The 19,189-nt window shown below is 39.8% G+C and overlaps 1 protein-coding gene across 2 annotated transcripts; it reads left to right on the top strand.

Moving 5' to 3' along the window:
• Positions 1-2: 2 nt before the first annotated feature.
• LOC120791534 (S-arrestin-like) lies at positions 3-17,705 on the top strand. 2 transcript variants are annotated; one of them, XM_040129968.1, is made up of 16 exons: positions 3-1,837; positions 2,519-2,585; positions 3,263-3,323; positions 4,004-4,048; positions 5,892-6,091; positions 6,937-6,996; positions 7,777-7,844; positions 7,944-8,079; positions 8,566-8,650; positions 9,378-9,450; positions 10,183-10,320; positions 10,475-10,552; positions 11,304-11,356; positions 12,773-12,782; positions 15,149-16,548; positions 17,631-17,705. In XM_040129968.1, the coding sequence occupies exons 2-15, from the start codon at positions 2,538-2,540 to the stop codon at positions 15,240-15,242; spliced, it is 1,149 nt and encodes a 382-aa protein (XP_039985902.1). In that variant the 5' UTR covers positions 3-1,837; positions 2,519-2,537; the 3' UTR covers positions 15,243-16,548; positions 17,631-17,705. The 2 variants fall into 2 exon arrangements, with proteins under 2 accessions (XP_039985902.1, XP_039985903.1); XM_040129969.1 differs by lacking the exon at positions 12,773-12,782.
• Positions 17,706-19,189: the final 1,484 nt, after the last annotated feature.

The raw sequence follows: 19,189 nt of genomic DNA, 5'->3' as shown, positions 1-19,189 counted from the left end.
ATTTGCCTCCTTCAACTGAAAGAAACGTCAGAATCGCTGTTAACATCTCATGTCCACATTAAAATAAATATAGATCCAGAGAGAGGGATAGATATAGACAGACTCAAAAAAATCAAATCAGTAGCCGAGTTTGATCAGTTCAATATTTTTCTGTCTTTTCTGACTTCTAGTTGAATTTTATTTGTCAAACAATTGACATTAGTTTGTGCTGCTCACAGCATTAAAAATTGACATTAGAATAATTTAGCAGTAACATTTCTGTCCAGCTACAGCTTCCACTGAAACACAAACTCCGACCTGAGCTGATGACATGAATAACTGCAGCTGTCAGTTTGAAGATGTGTTTTCAGCAGACACATTGTCTTCTCTGTGTGGAGTGAACTGATGGTGGTGAACTGAAGTGCTGCACAGCCAGGCAATTTGCCCCCCACCCCCCTCTGTTTGTGCGTTCAGGTGGGTAAGCTGCAGATGTCAGCAGATAGACTGCTGAGTCTCACTGATGGGAACTTATCGGATTAGCAGAGACACACTCTTAATGACAATCACTTGTGATATAACAATCATATCGTGTCAGGATAATATCAGTAACGATGATATGACTGTTTTAAAGAGTAACTGAAGACCTTGGACAGAGTGATGTCCTGACTTTAAAGCTGTAAATCTGATCAGATTTCCACACAATCGGAAAATACAGAGAAGTAAATTGAAGTACTGAAAGTAAAGGATCAGCAGCATCTGTTCGTCTGCCTTGTAAGAAATCTGTTTCTGCCTTTCAGCCACAAAGAACAAAAGTGACAGTAAACTGTCTTTTTATATTTTAATCTTGATTCACATTTTTTTATTTACACCCGACAGCATGAACCAAAACTGGAGTCATGAAACGATGTTCTTTGGTCTTGTAACATGCAACTAAGAGCAAGGAGGTCAATGGTCAAAGCAGCTGGAGTTTTGTTTTATTTCAGTGGGAAAATTATGTTAATGGAGAAAAAAAACAAATGTACAGATATGACATATGCCTTTTTTTTTTTATTGGCCTGTCCATCACTTTGGTCCGGAGCAGAATAGCTGTAGCTAGGAACTGTGTCTGTCCATAATGTGGCTCTGATGAACACTGCAGCCTGTTGGGGGCATTGACAGGACAGAAGAGTTAGTTTTCTTAAGGATTTTATAGTTAATCCACTGGTTCCTGAGATTAATCCAAGTTACTGTAAATCTGAGGTCATGAGATGATTAACAAGGTAGAAATGATGGAAAAGAATAAAAAAAATAAAAAATAAAAAAAGCCACAAAATCTCAACTGAAGGTACACTTATCTGCTTGCTTGTTAGTGCTTTTGACGGTATCACATGATAAATTACACTAAATGTAAATGTTTAGTCTTTCCATGAAGCTGACTTGTTGACTGAAGATGAGCTTCACAGTTCATTCCTGGCTGGACCGGAATACTTAAGGACCTGGTTTAGTTTGTTTTTCCTTTACTACACATGGTGTTCCAGTCTCTGCTGTATCGTTGGGAACACGACTGTTTATACTGTAGCTCAGAGATCAGTGCAACATGTGATTAAGGTTTTAATCAGTGACAAACATCTCTCAGTTCTCATCTTGTTCTAGAATGTAACCACATTTTCTGATTTTTTTAATATATTGACAGTGAAACTGCTGCACAGTCTGAGAACTTCCTGCTTGTGTGTTTTGCTGCAGGATTATCTGTGTGTGTGTGTTTAGTCAGTAATGATCAGCATGCTGACCAGGCTGTGTGTGTGTAGATTATAAATGCAGCTCAGTCAATCTGATAAGCTGAAACCTACCGCTGAACACATCATCACTGCTGCTACAGGTCAGTCTCTGTTTTCTGTGTCTGACAAATATTAAAGGATGAGTTCACTTTTCAAGTCTGTCTATAAACAACACACATGCTCATACATACATTTAAAGATCGTGCCTCTTTGTACTGGCTGCAGAGATTTCTCTCCTTAAATCGATGGAAGTGATACAGGACTAAATCCACAGACCTCGCTCCATGAATGGGCATGTCAGTATTGTTTATGGACAGACCGACAGAACAAATGTGAAGCTGCCCTTTAAGAACAATCCCTGAAATCTGGTCTCTAAAAAAATTGTTTAAAAAGAATGTTAAATTTAGTTTGTTTGACTATAACAGACTGTTTTTGGAAATATACATTTGTCTCCATTAGTCATACCCGTGTGGGTTTCATTTGTTTAGAAATGTACATTAAAATCCACATTATACCAGTAAATGTTCTGAAAGAGATTTAAAAACAACTCAAATGGTCTTTTGTGAAATACATGAATAGTTAAATTTAAAGTGGATTTTAAATAGGAAAGTTATTTGAGGAAATATCTAAGCAAGTGTAAAGACTAGAACAGGATTATTTCTCCAGGTTTAAAACTGTCCAGAGCTGGTTAGATAATAAAACAGACTATTGAGTCTGATTTGACTTTATTAGAAACCCCGCATTTTATGCTACATGTCTGAATGATGGTGTCTGTTATGCAGGTCCTGATAACAAGTCACCATGAGTCCTAAACATGTCGTCTTCAAGAAAGTTTCCCGCGACAAGTCGGTGAGTTCTATAGAAATATTGGCAGCAGCAGAAACCGTCCTGTGGCTGTTTTTAAAAAAAAAATAAAGGTGGTGGTTTGAACTGTGCTGTAAAGTGGCCACACTGGGAGTCCTAGTGTTGCACAGTGTTGGAGACAAATGTCTTGTGTGTGTCCCATTTACTTAACATACAAATACCTTGTTGCCCCTGACTGTTACTACTGAGTGAAGAATCGTCTTTGTCAGTATCGACCCAACTACAGTGTGTTGCATTTGCTGGTTTAACTGCCGAGAAAAAAACTCGTGTGATACAAACAACCAAATTCTCCTGGCTGGATTTTTTTTCTTGATATACTTTGTACTGAAATATCAATAAGAAGAATACACAGGACTGAGCAATATACTGTTCACACTCTCTAATGATCATCTTTTCTGTATATACAGTATATGTTATATGTATGTGGATATACTCTACACTTGCATGTTTAAAGACTGTAGTAACAGCAATACACAGAACTGGGAAGGGTCTTTAGGTAGTGATGGCCTTGAAAACTTGAGCAGAGGGTTCTTGCTCAGTCTTTAGACCAGCAGAGTAAAACTGAGATGTGAAGGAGCAGCACCTCCTCCCTCATTTCTACCACCAAAGTACCTTTAAACCAGGCACCACACCTCCTGACAACCCCCCCTTCTCCTCCTCAGGTGGCAGTCTACATGGCCAAGAGAGACTTTGTGGATCACTGTGACTTTGTGGATCCAGTCGGTGAGTTCTGACAGAAAAAAATTAAACCTGGAAATCCTGGAAGATGGAGATCAGTTTTACTCTGGCTGTGGGGGATCTGGGATTAGCTCATTAGCTAACTATATACAATATTTCAGTGAGACTCAGAGCTTTTTTGTTTGTTTGTTTGTTTGTTTTTCTTTTGATGGAGCTAGGCTAACAGTTTTCCCCCTGCCTTAAGTCATTGTCCTAACCTAAGCTCGAAGTTTGCCCCTGCTTCCAGTGTTTGTGCTAAGCTAGGCTAAACATATCCCGCACCAATACTGAACTGCCAACTGGGCAAAGTGGGGAGTTACCCCAGCGTCCCAGTAGCCCCAGCTCTACTTTACAGCACTTGTTTCTGATAATTTGATTAATTTGATTTTTTAAAGTGAACATAGAACACTAAATACAAATCAACAAAAGTGGATTTTACATTATTATTACATCTTATGCATCTGTCTAGTGATTAATTATGAAGTGATTTACACTCAGAGATGGAACTTTACTTAAAGTGCTGTAATGGCCCTTAAAACGTCATGGTAGTCTATCAGAAACTAAAACTGAAATAACACTATTGAAAATCTTGGACATAATATTTGGTTGCCGTTGCAGACAGATGTTTAAAAGCATCGTGTTGTGATCTTGACTCCAGTTTCTCTTTGTGTTTCTTCTTCTCTCAGATGGAGTGATCGTGATCGACCCAGTGCAGCTCAAAGGAAAGAAAGGTCAGTGTGTTTGACCTTTGACCTGCCTTTATTCTCTGTTGTAAATACAAACATGAGTGATTTCAGGTGAGTGGATGAAAGCATCCTGATCTGTCTTGTAGCCTGTAGGATCTCCAACAACACGATTAAGACCTTAAACCCACCTTTGTTATAAGAACTGAAAAACAATATCTATTTACAAAAGCAGAAGACAAACAGGAGTCATATCCTGTATCAAGAGAAATCACATTCTTTTAAATACGTTTTTTGCAACTGATCCTTTAATCTGCAGGGTTAGTGTCGTCGTTGTGTCAGTTTTGGTTCAGCAGATGAAATCTGACCTACTTTTCTGCTTTTTGCTTCCTGTGTCACATAACGTACAATGCGGGCTTGTCTGTCATTTAATGCTTAAAAATGCACAACTTTATTTCTCAGTAAAGTCACCACACTTAAGTTGCTCCCACCGTTCAATTATATTTTTATAATCATAAAATCCTCCCGCTCAGCCAAAAATAACAGAGTTTTATCAGTGGTCCACATTGTAACCATGCTCAGTAACAGTGTCTTTGTCCCACGATGTCTGGTGTTATTTTCAAATGTAAAACATGTCAGGGTCAGCTGTGACTTCTAGTTTAAATCCTCAGTTTTTTTTTAAATAAATGAAGTCACGTTTTCTAGGTCGTCCCTCTAATCATTAAACTACCGTGAGTTCAAAACACAGCAGGAACTGTCATACTAAAGATTTTACGTTTACGGTTATAGTGGTTTCTATAGATTCAGGATCCTCTTTACTGTGATCAAACAACCTGACCTGTTGGTTGATAAAAATAAACGCTGACGTACATGAAGCATGAAGAGAGGAAACCATCAGATCTGTGTGGAGCGATGAGGAGACCGGAACCTTCCTCACTTTAACACATGAAAGCAACAGAAACGTCAGATTTCCATCATGTTCTCCATATGGTTTTCCCTCATCTGAGCTTTGACTGGAGCTCTTTTAATGACCTCATCTTGCTGTGTCCTCTTCTTCTGTGGTAGTATAATGGCAACGAATGGAGAATCAGCTCCACCAGCTGTTTACCTCCATCAACCAGTCAGCTCATATTCACACTAACACTGCAGCGATTAGTCAATCAACAGAAATTGAATCAGCAACTATTTTGGTAATCAATTAATCGTTAAAGTAAGTTTTCAAGCAAAAAGAATGGATATTGAGGGGGTGCAGCTTCTCAAATGTGAATATTTTCTGAATATTTTCTGCTTTTCTTTGTTGTCTATAAGAATAAACTGAATCTCTTTGGGTTTTGTACATAACAAGGCATTTGAAGACATCATCCTGCAATTTTGAGAAATTATACAGGGACTTTTTTCATTTTTTTCTGAATTTTTTTTCTGACCAAACAGTTATCAAGAAAATCATTTGCAGATTAATCAGTAATGAAAATAATCAGTAATTGCAGCCCTAATTAACACAACAGGAGTGGATGGAAACAAGAGTTAAGTCATTTTTATTTTGATGATTTTTCTATAAATTCAGTTAAAATCTGAGCTGCATTTGGAAGAAACTTGACCTGTGATGTAAGGTAAATCTGCAGTCATCAAAACGACCAGCGAATGTAAATAAAATATCATCGAGTTTAAGGAGTCAATTCTGTTTCTCTTTGTTCTGTCTTTCAGTTTTAATTACCCAGACCAAATAAAAAGGGTTATTTTATTGACCTTGTGTTTCAAGAGAAAAGTCTACAAGACTTTAACACAGTCTGAGATTTTATGGATCCAGCTGTTAGTGGCCATTAGTGGTACTGCATCTTTCTAAACTAGTGTCGGTCATGCCTGTTCATACGACCTCTTCATGTGTCTGCAGTGTACGTGATGCTGTCATGCACGTTTCGGTACGGCCGTCAGGACATGGATGTGATGGGTGTTGCCTTCAGGAGGGACCTGTTCTTGGTGACCCGGCAGGTTTACCCCGAGCTGCAGGACAAAGAGAAACTGACTCACACCAAGATCCAGCAGAAACTGCTGCGAAAGCTGGGAGACAACGCCTTCCCTTTCTTCTTCGAGGTGAGGAACTCAACCATCAGGATCCTAAGATCTGTCGGGTAGCCCAGACATTCAGCTCCTCTTGGGGGACTGCAGGCAAGAGTCAGATTCTGGACCACCTTAACAGAATCCTTTCAACATAAAGGAGTTGTGGTTCTCCTTAACCTGTCTTTAAGACATCCTCCCAAGGAAATCCTACCAAAGCTCAGATCCACTGATCATATGTATGAACTCCATAACTTCACCTTCAGCTCAGCTCAGAGCGTTCATCTCGACAGTCCAGTTGACCTCATACTCCCCCTTAAGGCTTCAGTATGTTTCAAATCAACTTCTTCAGATGAACATGTCTGATTGGCCTCGCTTGAAGGTGGTGCAACTTCAGCCAAACGCTAAATAGATGGACATGATCCTCTTTGGATTAAAAAAAAAAAAATGTAAGTAACAACAACCCCTCCCCCATTCTGTTGCTGGAAAGGGGGTTTCAAACTTTGTTAAGCAATCTGACTTCTTTTGGAGCATACTGAGACCTTTACCGTTACTCCTTAACAAGACCCTCCTCCTCTAGGGTCAGTGGCTCATTTCTAACCTGAAGGGAAAAGTGGAGTACCATGGCCTCAGACTCTCTCATCGAAATTCTCTTTGTGTTTAAAATGTCTTCACAGAGGTTGTTTCGACCATTGTATGTGAAAGACACAATTTATGAGACATGTACAGAGGAGACGGCAAGAGTGACATAAACTTCTACAGGCCCTGAAAAGACTTGGGTCTGTCTTGCAATGATGTGTTGTATTTCAGTGGGTAGAAACTGTTCTAACACTATCAGTGAGTATTTAGTAGATGTGTGTTAAAACGAGTTTGTGTTTCAGTTTCCGGACAACCTGCCGTGTTCTGTCGCTCTGCAGCCTGGACCAACTGATGTGGGAAAGGTAACTTGTCTTTGAATAGTCCACTCTGTCTGTTTAAAACATCAGCTGTTTTAAAGTCAATGCTTCATCACTTCCATTTTGAGAGACCAAGGGTACTGCTCCAGTTTTAGTCCCATTAAGTTGTGACCACAACGTAATTGAGACTTTTTTTTTTTTTAAGACAAAGTTCTAGTTTTATGATGCTCATGTTTATTTTTAAGGCCTTTCTCTCATGGATACGGTTAAATTATCTCGTTATCTTTTGCTCTGTATCTTGATGAAACTCACTGTTACAGTGAAATATGGAAGAATATAAAGTCCAGAACATGCTGGATTAACGATCTTTGTCATCATTTTGTTATTACAGATCTCAGTATAACAGTTTAAGGTCTGAAGATAATGAGATAATGAAGCCGTCTTATTATGAACTGTCAGTTGAATTTTTCAGGTTGAAATGGTTGAGTTCAGCAAATCTGTTCATGACTGTGTTTATTTGACAAATGTCCTCTCCAGGTTCATACTCTTCCAGTAAACACATCAAACATTTTGTTAACCTTAACTATCTCTAGTTTTGACCTTGACATAACTTTTTAAAACTTAACATTCTGGTTCCTGTAGGTGCCTTTTCTTCCAGCAGTCCTGCTGTGATTTATAATTTGCTGTTAGACTATTGATCCAGGAACCTATTTCTGAAGCAGGTTTAGAGTTTATACTGATGCTTGTTGGAGAAGATTCCTGGTCTTGACTCTGAGTGGTGATGTTTCTGAATGCATCCTGTTCACGTCTGTGTGTATGTGACAGAAATGTGCGGTGGAGTTTGAGGTGAAAGCTTTCTGTGGTGAAAACCAGGATGAGAAGATTGACAAACAGTGAGTCCAGAATCAGGTTCAAATGCTTGAGCTCAAAACATGCACAAACTATAATGGAATCAATTTTGTATTCATTCGTAAATGTTACTTTCTCGGCAGGAGTTCAGTTCGTCTCAGCATCCGTAAGATCCAGTTCAGTCCAGAGAACAGTAAACTGGTTCCAGTAGCAGACACCACCTTCGAGTTCCTGATGTCTGAGAAACCTCTGCACGTCAAACTGAGTCTGCCTAAAGAGGTCAGACTGTAAACTGTCCTGAGATCAGTCAGTACATAATTTCATCAGCCATACCAGTTTTCATCCCAGCAGTTGTTTTCTTCTAAACTAAGCACGAGTTCCATCTGATTTAGATTTAGAGATTGTTTTAGGACGAGAGTCCCTCTGCAGCCAACTGTGATGGCTGCTGTTAAAAATCTGCAGACCCCAAAAGCAGCTCCACTATCCTGGACTGGTTCCCCTGAATCCTTCACAGTTACAGTGTCTCTGGCCCTGAGATCAGCAGATTCATGATGCCAGGATCAGAGACCACTGTGGTCTAAGACCCAGATCATCCACAGGTGGAATTTAAGTTTGAAAATCAGCTTCGACAACTGACTGAAAAACCTTGTCAATTCTTCTTCAATAGTCAGTCAGTTTCTAAAACTGCTAAACCCAGGCTGTAATGTCCGTCCGTCTTTCTGTCTTTCTCACCTGTCTTTCTCACCTGTCTCTACCTGTCTGCAGATATTTTACCATGGTGAGCCAGTCAAAGTGAATGTTGAGATCAACAACTCATCCAGCAGGAACATCAAAGACATCAGTGTGTCAGGTGACGTCATACATGTGGTTTCTGACACGTCTGTGTTCGGTGGTGTCATATGACAGATTATACACGTGGGTATGGAACGTTATCTGTCCCGAAACAGAGACGATGAACTGGCAGACTGTCTATTAACTATCAGAGATAGAAACCAGAGGCAGATCCTAACCAAGTATAGGCACAGTGACCACAACCTGGCAATCGAACAAGGAAGACACAACAAATCACGGCAACCAAAAGAAGACAGAACATGTGGTCACTGTTCGACCATTGAGGTTGAGACCGAGATGGACTTCCTCCTAAATCTAAATCATTCAATGAAATAAGGAACATTTACTTTAACCAATTCAACTCCGTAATTCCAAATTTCACTGAGCTAAATGACATCTCAAAATTAAAAACACTCCCAGGAGAAGGAGACAGGGCAAATCTCGCTGCCCAATATATTTCAACATGCCACAACCTGAGGGACAGTGAATGACCTAGACACACACGCAAACACACATGCATATAATATACTGTAACTATATAATTAATACAAACATGTATATCAGTCTTGGTGTTGTTTTATTGTTCTTGTTTTTCTTTTATTGTGTACTTGGATAAAGCGTATTTTGATGCTTTGGCAACATTATTTTGAAACTTTCATGGCAATAATGCACCTTTGAATTTGGTAACGCGTAAGATTATTAATGACCAATGACTTTTAATAAACATGTTCTTTTTTTGTGTTTAGTCGAGCAGGTGACCAATGTTGTTCTTTACTCCGACGACAAATATGTTAAATCAGTGGCCAAAGAGGAGACAAAGTGAGTTTGACTCTTGCTTCTTTCCTGATCTGTGCTGCCCACGGGGCTTTTATTTTGAAATTTTAGCTGCATAATGTTAACGCTAACCAGACCGCAGAGCTCCTCGTACTAGAGAATACTCATTATGTTTATTCTATCACAGGTGAAGCTTTCATTTTTTCTTTTTCTTTTTCTGTTTGAGTTATACAGAGAGTCATTTAGTTTGGCACACGACAGATGCTGTACACATGCTACGCTATAAATCTGTGCACAGATCTCTACAGGGATCAATAAACTGCAAACTCGCTGACAAACTGAGCGCATTTTTTGGTGTTTGGGTAAATGTGAATGGAAATTTCGAAGTAGGACTATCATAATATGCATCAGAATTAAAGCAGGGAATTATAATCTAAATCATGTAATGTAGGATTTAATACAAGCAAATTATAGAATTTTACTCTTATCTAAACTCCCCTTCAGCTCTTTTATTTCAGCTCCCAAACACACACACACACACACACACACACACAGGTGGGCGTGGGGACCGTTTAACTTGTGTTTATTCTCAGGAAGAAAAATCTGCAAACAGGATTTAAAATAAGACCGTGATCAGTCTCCAAAGTCAAACTGGAAAATGTAACTTGACATTTCCAGACTCTGTACAGGGAGACTTGGAATAGAAGTGAATTGCGTTAGTGATAATGTAAAACGGCTTAATTTGTAGTAACACTGTCTATGTGTGTGTATCTGCAGTGACTCAGTTTCCTCTGGGACCAGTCTGAAGAAGGAATACACCCTGTATCCTCTGCTTGCTCACAACAAAGACCGGAGAGGACTCGCTTTGGATGGACGACTCAAACATGAGGACACCAACCTGGCTTCATCTAGCATGTCAGAGAGACACAGACAGACACAAAGATAGACAGACAGATGCACTGAGACAAAGACATGGTGATGATAATTACATTAGTCTGACAGAAATGTCTCTCTCTCTGTCTCTGTTTCTCTGCCTCTGCCTCTGCCTCTGCCTCTGCCTCTGTTTCAGTGTGAAGCAGGAGGTGCTGAAGGAGGTCCAGGGGATCTTGGTCTCCTATAAGGTGGTGGTGAGGATGATGGCCTCTGGGTGAGTGTGACGCAGTCCTTCAGTGGCTACACAGTGACGTTAATCTGATTCCTATGAAACAACCCACTGATCAGAAGTTTCCTCAGCTGCTGTATTTTTAATGTTAATGAGTTCAGTGAGAGGTCAGAGGTCACCGACAAACTCCAGAAATCCGATTCAGCTCTGTCAGTCTCTCCAGACCTTCTTTATGCAGATTCACCACCATTTACCCCAAAATAATCCAGAATACAGTCCCACACCTGGCTGTTCTTCAGTCTCACTCTCAGTGAGATCCTGGCTGCAAACAGAAACCTGTGGGTGTTTGTCAGTAATTTTACTATTTCCGTTCTAGAAGATATAAAAAATTTTCACCGTGAATGTTCTTGTGATCAACATCTGTCATCTCCAGATACCAAGATGTTAAAGTCTTAAAATGATCATAAGCTCCATAAAACATACATTTGCATCTGATAATAGTGTGACGTCACAGTGGGGTCACAGTGGGGTCACAGTGGGGTCACTCAGCAAAAGCAGAGTTCTGTTCATTTACATGGCTCTTTAAACATTTTAATCAAAGTCAGTGAATCTGAAATCAACATCTCTGTGTTTTCGTGTTTTCTCTGCTTCTGACCGACAACAGCACGATCGGATCCAGGTACATTTCATAGAAATCTAATAACTCACATACATCCTCCCTCCCTGCCTTCCTGCCTGTCTGTGTGGACATGTCTCACTGGTTTATTGTGTGTGTGTGTGTGTGTGTGTGTTACAGTGAGGTGTCCCTGGAGGTTCCTTTCAGACTGATGCATCCTAAACCTGAAACAGGTACAGTCCTCATATTAATGCTGTGTTCAGGTCATGTGGGAGTTTCGTAATTATCAGTTGGAAACTCGTAAACAACATTCACATCAAAATCCAGTCTCTTAGCTGTGACAGCTCTGGCAGATCTGACCTGGTGCTACATAACACACAAGAGCCTGAAAGTCAAGCGCACAATGTTGTAGTGGATAGAATTACCGACTGAGTGATCATACAACTGTCTGGAGTCAGAAACATGACAACCTTTCCATCTCCACCGTCCATCAGACCATCGTGTCTTCATTCCTCCATCTGTGTGTTTGTGGCTGAGCAAGAATATGCTGATTAACTGTGAATTTTTAATGTGCTCGAGGACACACTGACATCAGAGAGTTTTGATCAGAGCTGTTTAATCGAAAATCTTTAAAACAGCCGAGTCTCTAACGCTGGAGTGTCTTGATTGCATCATGAACATCATGGGTTTTCTCCTGAACTGAGACTGTTCAGTGTAAATGTACACAGGTTACAGGCATGTGTCCTCAGGTGTATATGTGTGTGTATGTAGATGATCTGTATTGATCAGCAGTAGTCTGGACGTAAATCTTCAGGATGTGACGCAGCTCTTTGTTTAGATAACAAACTGCTGTCAGCGATACATATAAAAGCTTCTTAACACACACACACACACACACACACACACACACACACACACACACACACACACACACACACACACACACACACGTTTGTACCTAACTCAAGCCTTTAACCCATCACCACAGTGTATGTGAGGTCTTTACTGAGACCACAGATGTAAACTAGCTGGTGTCAGACCGTTTGACTTGTGTTGCTAAAGCAAACTGCTGAACTGTGAGAATATGAAGAGAAGACACTTCAGGACTGCCAGTGTGTTTATCCTGTGTGCAAGGAATCAGAGAGGTCAGTCACTACATTGAAAAGGCCTCAAACTTTATACTGCTGTCAGTACACTATTGTTGTAAACAGATAAATAGCTTTAATCAACAGTTCCAGTCAATCGGCTGTACAGCAAAGCTGCTGAAAGCTCCTAGAAGTCAGGAAAAACAGGAGCAGGAGGCCACAGTGTGTCTGATAAAAGCCTGCAGCAGAATTCACACCTGCTTCAGTCTCAGTGTTCTGCTGCAGAGCAGAGTCGGTCTTTGGTGATCAGACAGCTGCACTTTCTATCCTCATATCTTTTACACCTCTAAACATGTTGAAATGTCTCTTACACAAGAACATACACACAGCTGCAGTGTCACTGTTTACTGCCGAGCCCCCAGAGGTCAGAGAAAGGGCAACAGTTCCTCAGTAAATTTTCCTCTAACTGTTCATAGAAAACCTGTAATTATTTCCTGAACAATGATGACTTTTCTTTCTTTCCATCACTTTTCCTCATTTCCTGTCTGAACTGTCTGTCTTCAGCCAAGGAGGGGTAAGGTCACTTTTACTTCATTGATAGTGATTGACTCCAAACTGGAATCATTTTTGGAAGATTTAAAGTGTCTGTGGGTCAAATGTTTAGGTCATTATGAAATGGTATAATTCAATCATTGTCACAGGACAACAGGCTCAAAAAAACTAAAAAGTAATTTGTCTTGTGGAAAAAACAAAGATAAAATCATAACAAACACTGAAGACGGTTTTAGTGGCACAGCTACTCTTTTCTAAATTATCTGACATTATTTTGACTTTGTAAAATAATAAGTTTCTAATAGTTTTAGGTCAGAATGCCTGTTGTGTTGAGATAACAAAATAAAGGACGTTTTTCTTCAAGAAAACACACTTGAGATTAAAAAATATCTCTACAGTAGAAATGTGCAAAGCAGTCCCTTACAGTGTCCTGAATCACTAGAATCTGTTCATTAAAAAGATTTGTTCAAAAGATTAATTCACCGAATTGTTCAGTGCTTGCTTCAGTGCTCCCACTGCATAGTCCTACTCACTGAACTGAAACACAGCCGAATGGTGTATATTCCTTATGATCCCCGGCTTCCGGAGCTGGAAGTGCCAAGCTCTGTTTATAATTCTTGATATTTTAAAGGTTTTCCTCACTGCATATTGGAGATGAACTCTGGTTTCATTGACTTTTAAAGCTTTTTAACTGATCTACACCATTACTTTTGAACCTGCTGGGCCTGATTCTGGCAGTGTGAGTGACTCATTTCGGCTTGTTCAGCCAAAAGATTCGCTCTTTTGAATGAATCGTTTGCAAACAACACAGATTTTCTCTACAGGGCCAGATTAACCTGCTTTGGGGGCCCCTGACAAACATACAATTCAACAGATATGAAGAATACAGTTTCCAATAATAGATATGGATTTGCATTTGAATGGAGCACCTCTTTCAAAAACATTTCAAATTTTTCTTGATAATTAATGCAAAGCACATGTATCCTTCCAGAAAAAATTCTCAGAAGTGATTCAGATATTGCAGATATTGCAGATGTCTGAGCGTAAAAAATCAACTGTCTTGTCTTGAAAGACAAGAAAGCAGAACTTTTGTTGTGTTTCTTTTTTTTTCTTTTTTTTGTATTAAATTTTCAGCAGATTCTTAATGTGGACACAGAATGTGTGAGACTGATGTCTCCAGGAAACACTTTGGTTTAAACTCAGGGATAAGATGAACAAAACAAGAGGGATTGTTCCAGAGTTTTGTGAGGTTCTGATGTGTGATCAGTGATCCCGGGTTCATTTCAGTCTGTTCAGTTTATTGTTCCTTTGCTCAGCCTTTATCAAATGACTGCATCCAGTTTACATTCTTCCTCCATGTAATGATCCTGCAGGTTTCAGCTGCAGTGATATCTGAGGAAACAGATGGAGGTGTTACCTTCCTGCAGCTTCCTCATCATCCCATTTTAATCTCTTCACACACAAACAGCCAGCAGCAGGTTTCAGATCCGATCGGGACAGACTCTGCAGGTGGATCAGGACTGATAGAAACAGGTCCCTATAAAACCAAACCCAGCAGCTCAACCAGGTTTCATCTTGTTATACAACAGCCGATTATAAAAAAAACCTGTTATGTTCTCAGTGTCTGCTGCAGACCTCTGTGCAGGTTCTATCCTCTAAATGTTCATTTATACTAATGATAGAATGTAAAACAATATATCACTCTAACTTGGAAGAAGTTAACAGAAGGAAAAAGTGGAAAAACTCAGTCTAAACTTAAGAAACTCACTCACTTTTACAGTTTGTCGACTTGAAATTTGAAGTTTTCTCAAATAGTTCTTTTTTACAGTGTATGTTTTAAAGGTCAGATGATGCTGAATTTGAACTAAACTCCTGCCGAGGTGTGTGCACAAAGCATTTACGTACACCCTGACCCTGCTTTATTATCGTCTGTCTGTTGATCAGATAGATATTTTACTGACATGAATGTGGTTTCATTCAGTTACTGTATGTACAGTATAGCAGGATGAAGTAGTCTGGCAGCTTAGAGGACACATTATAATCCTGATGATACAGTTTCCAGTTTTACACAGTTGACATTGTCTCTGTTCAGTGGAGATGGGCTTGGTTTGTGTAGAGTAACACACACAGCTCTAATCTCTAACCTTAAAACTGTGGATCAGCTCACCAGCATCCCTAAAGTCACTGTGAGACCTGTCTGTGTCCAAGAAGACAGAAATCATTTATTTGAATTTTATTAGACTGCAGCACACACATTTCCCATTATTGTTGAATCTGAGCCTGGACAGACTCTGACTCCACTGTCCCTCTGTTCCTGTGTTTCTTTGTTTGTCCTTCTCTCTGTCCCTTTGTGTCTCCCTCTGTTTCTCTGGCTGTCCTATCCCACAGTGAATCAGATGATATGGTATTCGAGGAGTTTAAACGAGCCTACCTGAAGGGAGTGGTCTATGGGGATGATGACGAATCTCCAACCGAGGCCTGAAAACTCAGCAGGTCAGACACTGTCCCTGCTGTCCGTCACTGCCCAGAGCTGAAGATAAATACATTTTGGTGCAGAGACATTATGGTTTCTAATGTTAATGATGTTTCCTCTAGCGCCTCCCTCAAGACAAAATTTACATTTAGCTCCACTGCTGTAAATCATAGAATGATGGATGTTCTGTTGTACTGTGACGGTAGTGAAGTCCGCAGCCTGTAGGGGACACTGTGGTGTGGGACAAACCACAGGTGTCATACAGACACACCACAGGAGGATTGAAAGTGATAAAATCCGAATAAAAGTTTTGGATCACTGGTAGAAACGCAGTGTTGTATCCTCATGAGCTGCTGGTCACTGTTGCTTTCTACTCTCAGAATCACAGGATCTTTTTGACATTCAGCCTCCATCTAGAACAAAAGAAACCATCCTTTTTCGCTCTGTAACTCATATTCATTGATTTTTAGAGAAGCTAGAGCAGCATGACAAGGGGAAAAATTGTCTGATGAGAGGCTCTGGCTCCTTGACAGCATCTTGACACAAAGCAAATGGAGCAGTGAATCACTGCAGGCTGAAATGTGGAAGCTTTCTAGTTCCTTACTGCTCGTTAATCTGCTTTGTGATTAAGTAAATGCTGTAGTCCTTTTCAAGAATAAGAATGTAAGTGATCATGTTATTAGGTAGAAATCTGTTGATTCATGTGAAGGACTCTGTAGGGAAAACCTGTGGGGCAGAGCAATACTTCTAACCTCCTCCTGACAAACGGTGACGTCAGTGATTGTAACATAAGAAGCTTTTTTTAAATTTTTATTTTTATTTTTAAGTTTACACTGATAATGAGTGAGTTGATGCCGCTCAGTAACTCTGAGCTCAGCATCCTGTCTGAGAAATCCTCCTGGACTGAAATTAGACAAACACTCTGTTGCCAAGTAATGTGTGTTTTCATTGTTTCAGAGCTGCAGACAAGAAAACATTCAATTTTTATCAGGTCTCTGTCAGTGACAATAAATATCATTTTATTTGGTGTTAGTGCATTGATAATACAGTAATCATTATATTCTACCATTGTCATGTAAAGAAACCAACTTCCTTAGAATATGTTTTTGCTAAATGTATGTATTACATATTTATTTGTTTTGATAGAAGAACCCTTGACTTTATGGTTGGCCCCCTCATTTGTGAAGTCAAAGTGTAAATCTGCAGTTATCTCATCAATAAAAAAGCTCTGTTTGCTCTGGGCAGCTGTTGATATTGACTGTGTGAGACTGAAGAAGAGTGTCCATGCAAAGAAACGCTGTCCTGGGTAAATAAGGTGAGCTAAAACAATCAGGATAGTTCTGCAAAAGCACCTTTTTCCTCCCTTTTGTTCTCACTGAGGCAGTAATTGACAAAGTGGACTTACATGATGCTTTTAAAAAATGCTTCACCTTCAACTAAGGTTTTGGAAAGTTGGGATTTAATGGTCCAGGAGACCAGTGGGTAACAGTTCCTCTTTGTACTAACAGGCTGTAGATCAGTGTGGCTTCACAATGTCATCACCATCATGTTGGTTCCGAGCCGCTGTAGGTTGAGTCACACACACATACACACACCTGAGGGGTTTTTTTTCACTTTTTTTTTTTATTGGAGATTTTTTCTACGCAAGAAGAAATAATCAATAACCAGCTGTTTTTATTTTCTAAAGTGAAGCTGAGAAACAGAACAAAACCACCACAAACCAAAAACAAAGACGTTCTGCTGGTTAAAGTTCTAATTTAAAGACACTTGGTCGTGTTGTTAGCTCTAGTGCGTGTCTAGTAAGAATAGAGAACCAGCTCAGACAGTACAAGGACCTCACACCTCTTCCTCCTTCTGTTGCCTCCTCAGATCAATATACAAAACCCAGTGACACACAAACAGACCCGAAGTCCATCATCTGTCACCTCATTAACCTGGTATTTAAAGTTGGATCTGTCAGCTGTTGTCTTCAGGGTTCAGAGTCTCACAATGTTGCCCTACTTGTTTGGAAGTTTACTGACCTGAACATTGCAAATTTAAACGTTCAAATCATGTCTGAATTTATTCCTTTAGCTGTCTGAGCATTAGATAGAAACCTGATATGTTAACAACAACCCAAATGTCTCCATTAGTGACACCAGCACTCTGAAAATTACTTCATGATTCATTCCCTACACAAGCCTTGCTTTGTTTAACCTGTTATTCATATGAAAAAAAAAGTAAAGAAGAAAAGTAGACTGTAGTGGTGCTGTTTGTGGAAATATTTGATTAAAGTGTTGGATGAACATTTTTTCTTTCCTGGCAGATAGTCAACGTCTGTGAGATCATAAAAAATGCTTTGACAGATACAAACTGCTGCTGGATCATTGGTACAAACACTCATGTTGTGATTTGCAGAGGGGACGCTATGTGACTGGATCACAGAGTAACCAACATGGAGCTACTGTAATCCTAGATGCTAGTAAAGTTAAACCAACATGGACCAAGCTGTTTCCCAGCAAAGCCATTCAGAGCCGACCCTTGTCAACAATAACTTTGCTCATATTTCAGCCCTTGTGTCGACACAGGACGTCATAACATTTCAGTCAAACAGCTGCTGAAGGTAACAAGCCAACCAACAAACATTTTCTGTTGCCTGTCCTATGTGTCAGAGGGTTTTCACATTTCACATCACACCAACAGTGGAAACGTCTGAAGAATTGCTTACGGGTCTGGCTGAAAGTCAGTGTCTTTGCTAACGCTGTAATAATGGCTACAGAATGTTTCCAATAAAGCTGCTGCTCTACAATTCAAAGCAGAAGCTGGTGTTGCTTTTATTTTATGAACATACAGTTAATGCAGTCTCTGTCAATACAATCTCAATTTTCATCTTGAAACAACCAATAAACCGAGCTGCAAAGTTTCCGTCTGCTCTTGAGTAAACAAATGAGCATTGTACCTTGAGAGGGGAATCTACAGAGCCTCCAAAAGTCAAAAAGATCAGTATTTTAAATTATCTTTCTGGGACTGAAGAAGCTCCATTAAAATTATCTGATGCCCTGAATTTAGTTTCTGAGATGTCTCTGAGTTTAGTTTTCTCTTCAGATGATGGCTGAGGAGACAAACACCAAGACATCAGATGTTTTGTAGCTGTTTAAGGCCGGATCCTCTCTGTGAAAACACAGAAGCGTTCTGATTCACTCTCTAGGGCGTGATGGACTCTTTGTTCCATTGTTGGAGAACGGAGATACCTTAGGGAAACCCTGCCCAGTGGAGGGGATGTGGATCTAAAGCGAGGTGGTATATCACTTTACGCGGTCGCTGTAGGATCAGTGCCAGGGGATCATCAGATGACTTGTTGCCTGTAAAGCTCCAAAACAGGCTGGAAATCTCACCAGTTTACAGACAAAGACAGAGACCACATGGGAGATAAAAGATTCGCACCTACTGAAAAACACACAGTCTCACTAACACCACTGGTTGTTTTTACAGCAGGGGGACAGGTTCATGTATTAAACAGCTCATTCTCTATTAGACATAAAATGAACCAGGACACTGAATGATTCTAATGTAATTACTGGAAATACAAAGAAAATTCATCTGAAAGGACAAAATAAGAGGCAAAAACAAAAACGCCACAATACTGAGACAGTGAGAACCATAAAAATTAACCTGTCTAAAATAAAATAAGATACATGTTTTCAGCAGTAAACAGATTCAAAAAGTCAAAACGCAGACATTTCAGCTGAAGCTAATTTAATTGGTAGGCATGGTTTTCATCTCCGTTAAAAAGGACATTGACACGAGTCTTGGTCGATCAAGGAGTTTAATGTTCATATGGCTTTACACAACTACAGATCCCTAGATGATTCCAGTGTAGCGACTGGGTTATAGAATGGCTGTAATCAAAATAAGTGAAGGAGACCAGATTTTAAAAATGGGTTTACATGATTTGAAATGTTTTAATGGGCCCTCAC

This window comes from Xiphias gladius, chromosome 7, assembly GCF_016859285.1.
Source record: "Xiphias gladius isolate SHS-SW01 ecotype Sanya breed wild chromosome 7, ASM1685928v1, whole genome shotgun sequence".
NCBI classification, from domain to species: Eukaryota; Metazoa; Chordata; class Actinopteri; order Istiophoriformes; family Xiphiidae; genus Xiphias; species Xiphias gladius.
The sequence above is the reverse complement of the archived record's forward strand: the minus strand, read 5'-3'. Positions and strand labels throughout refer to the sequence as shown.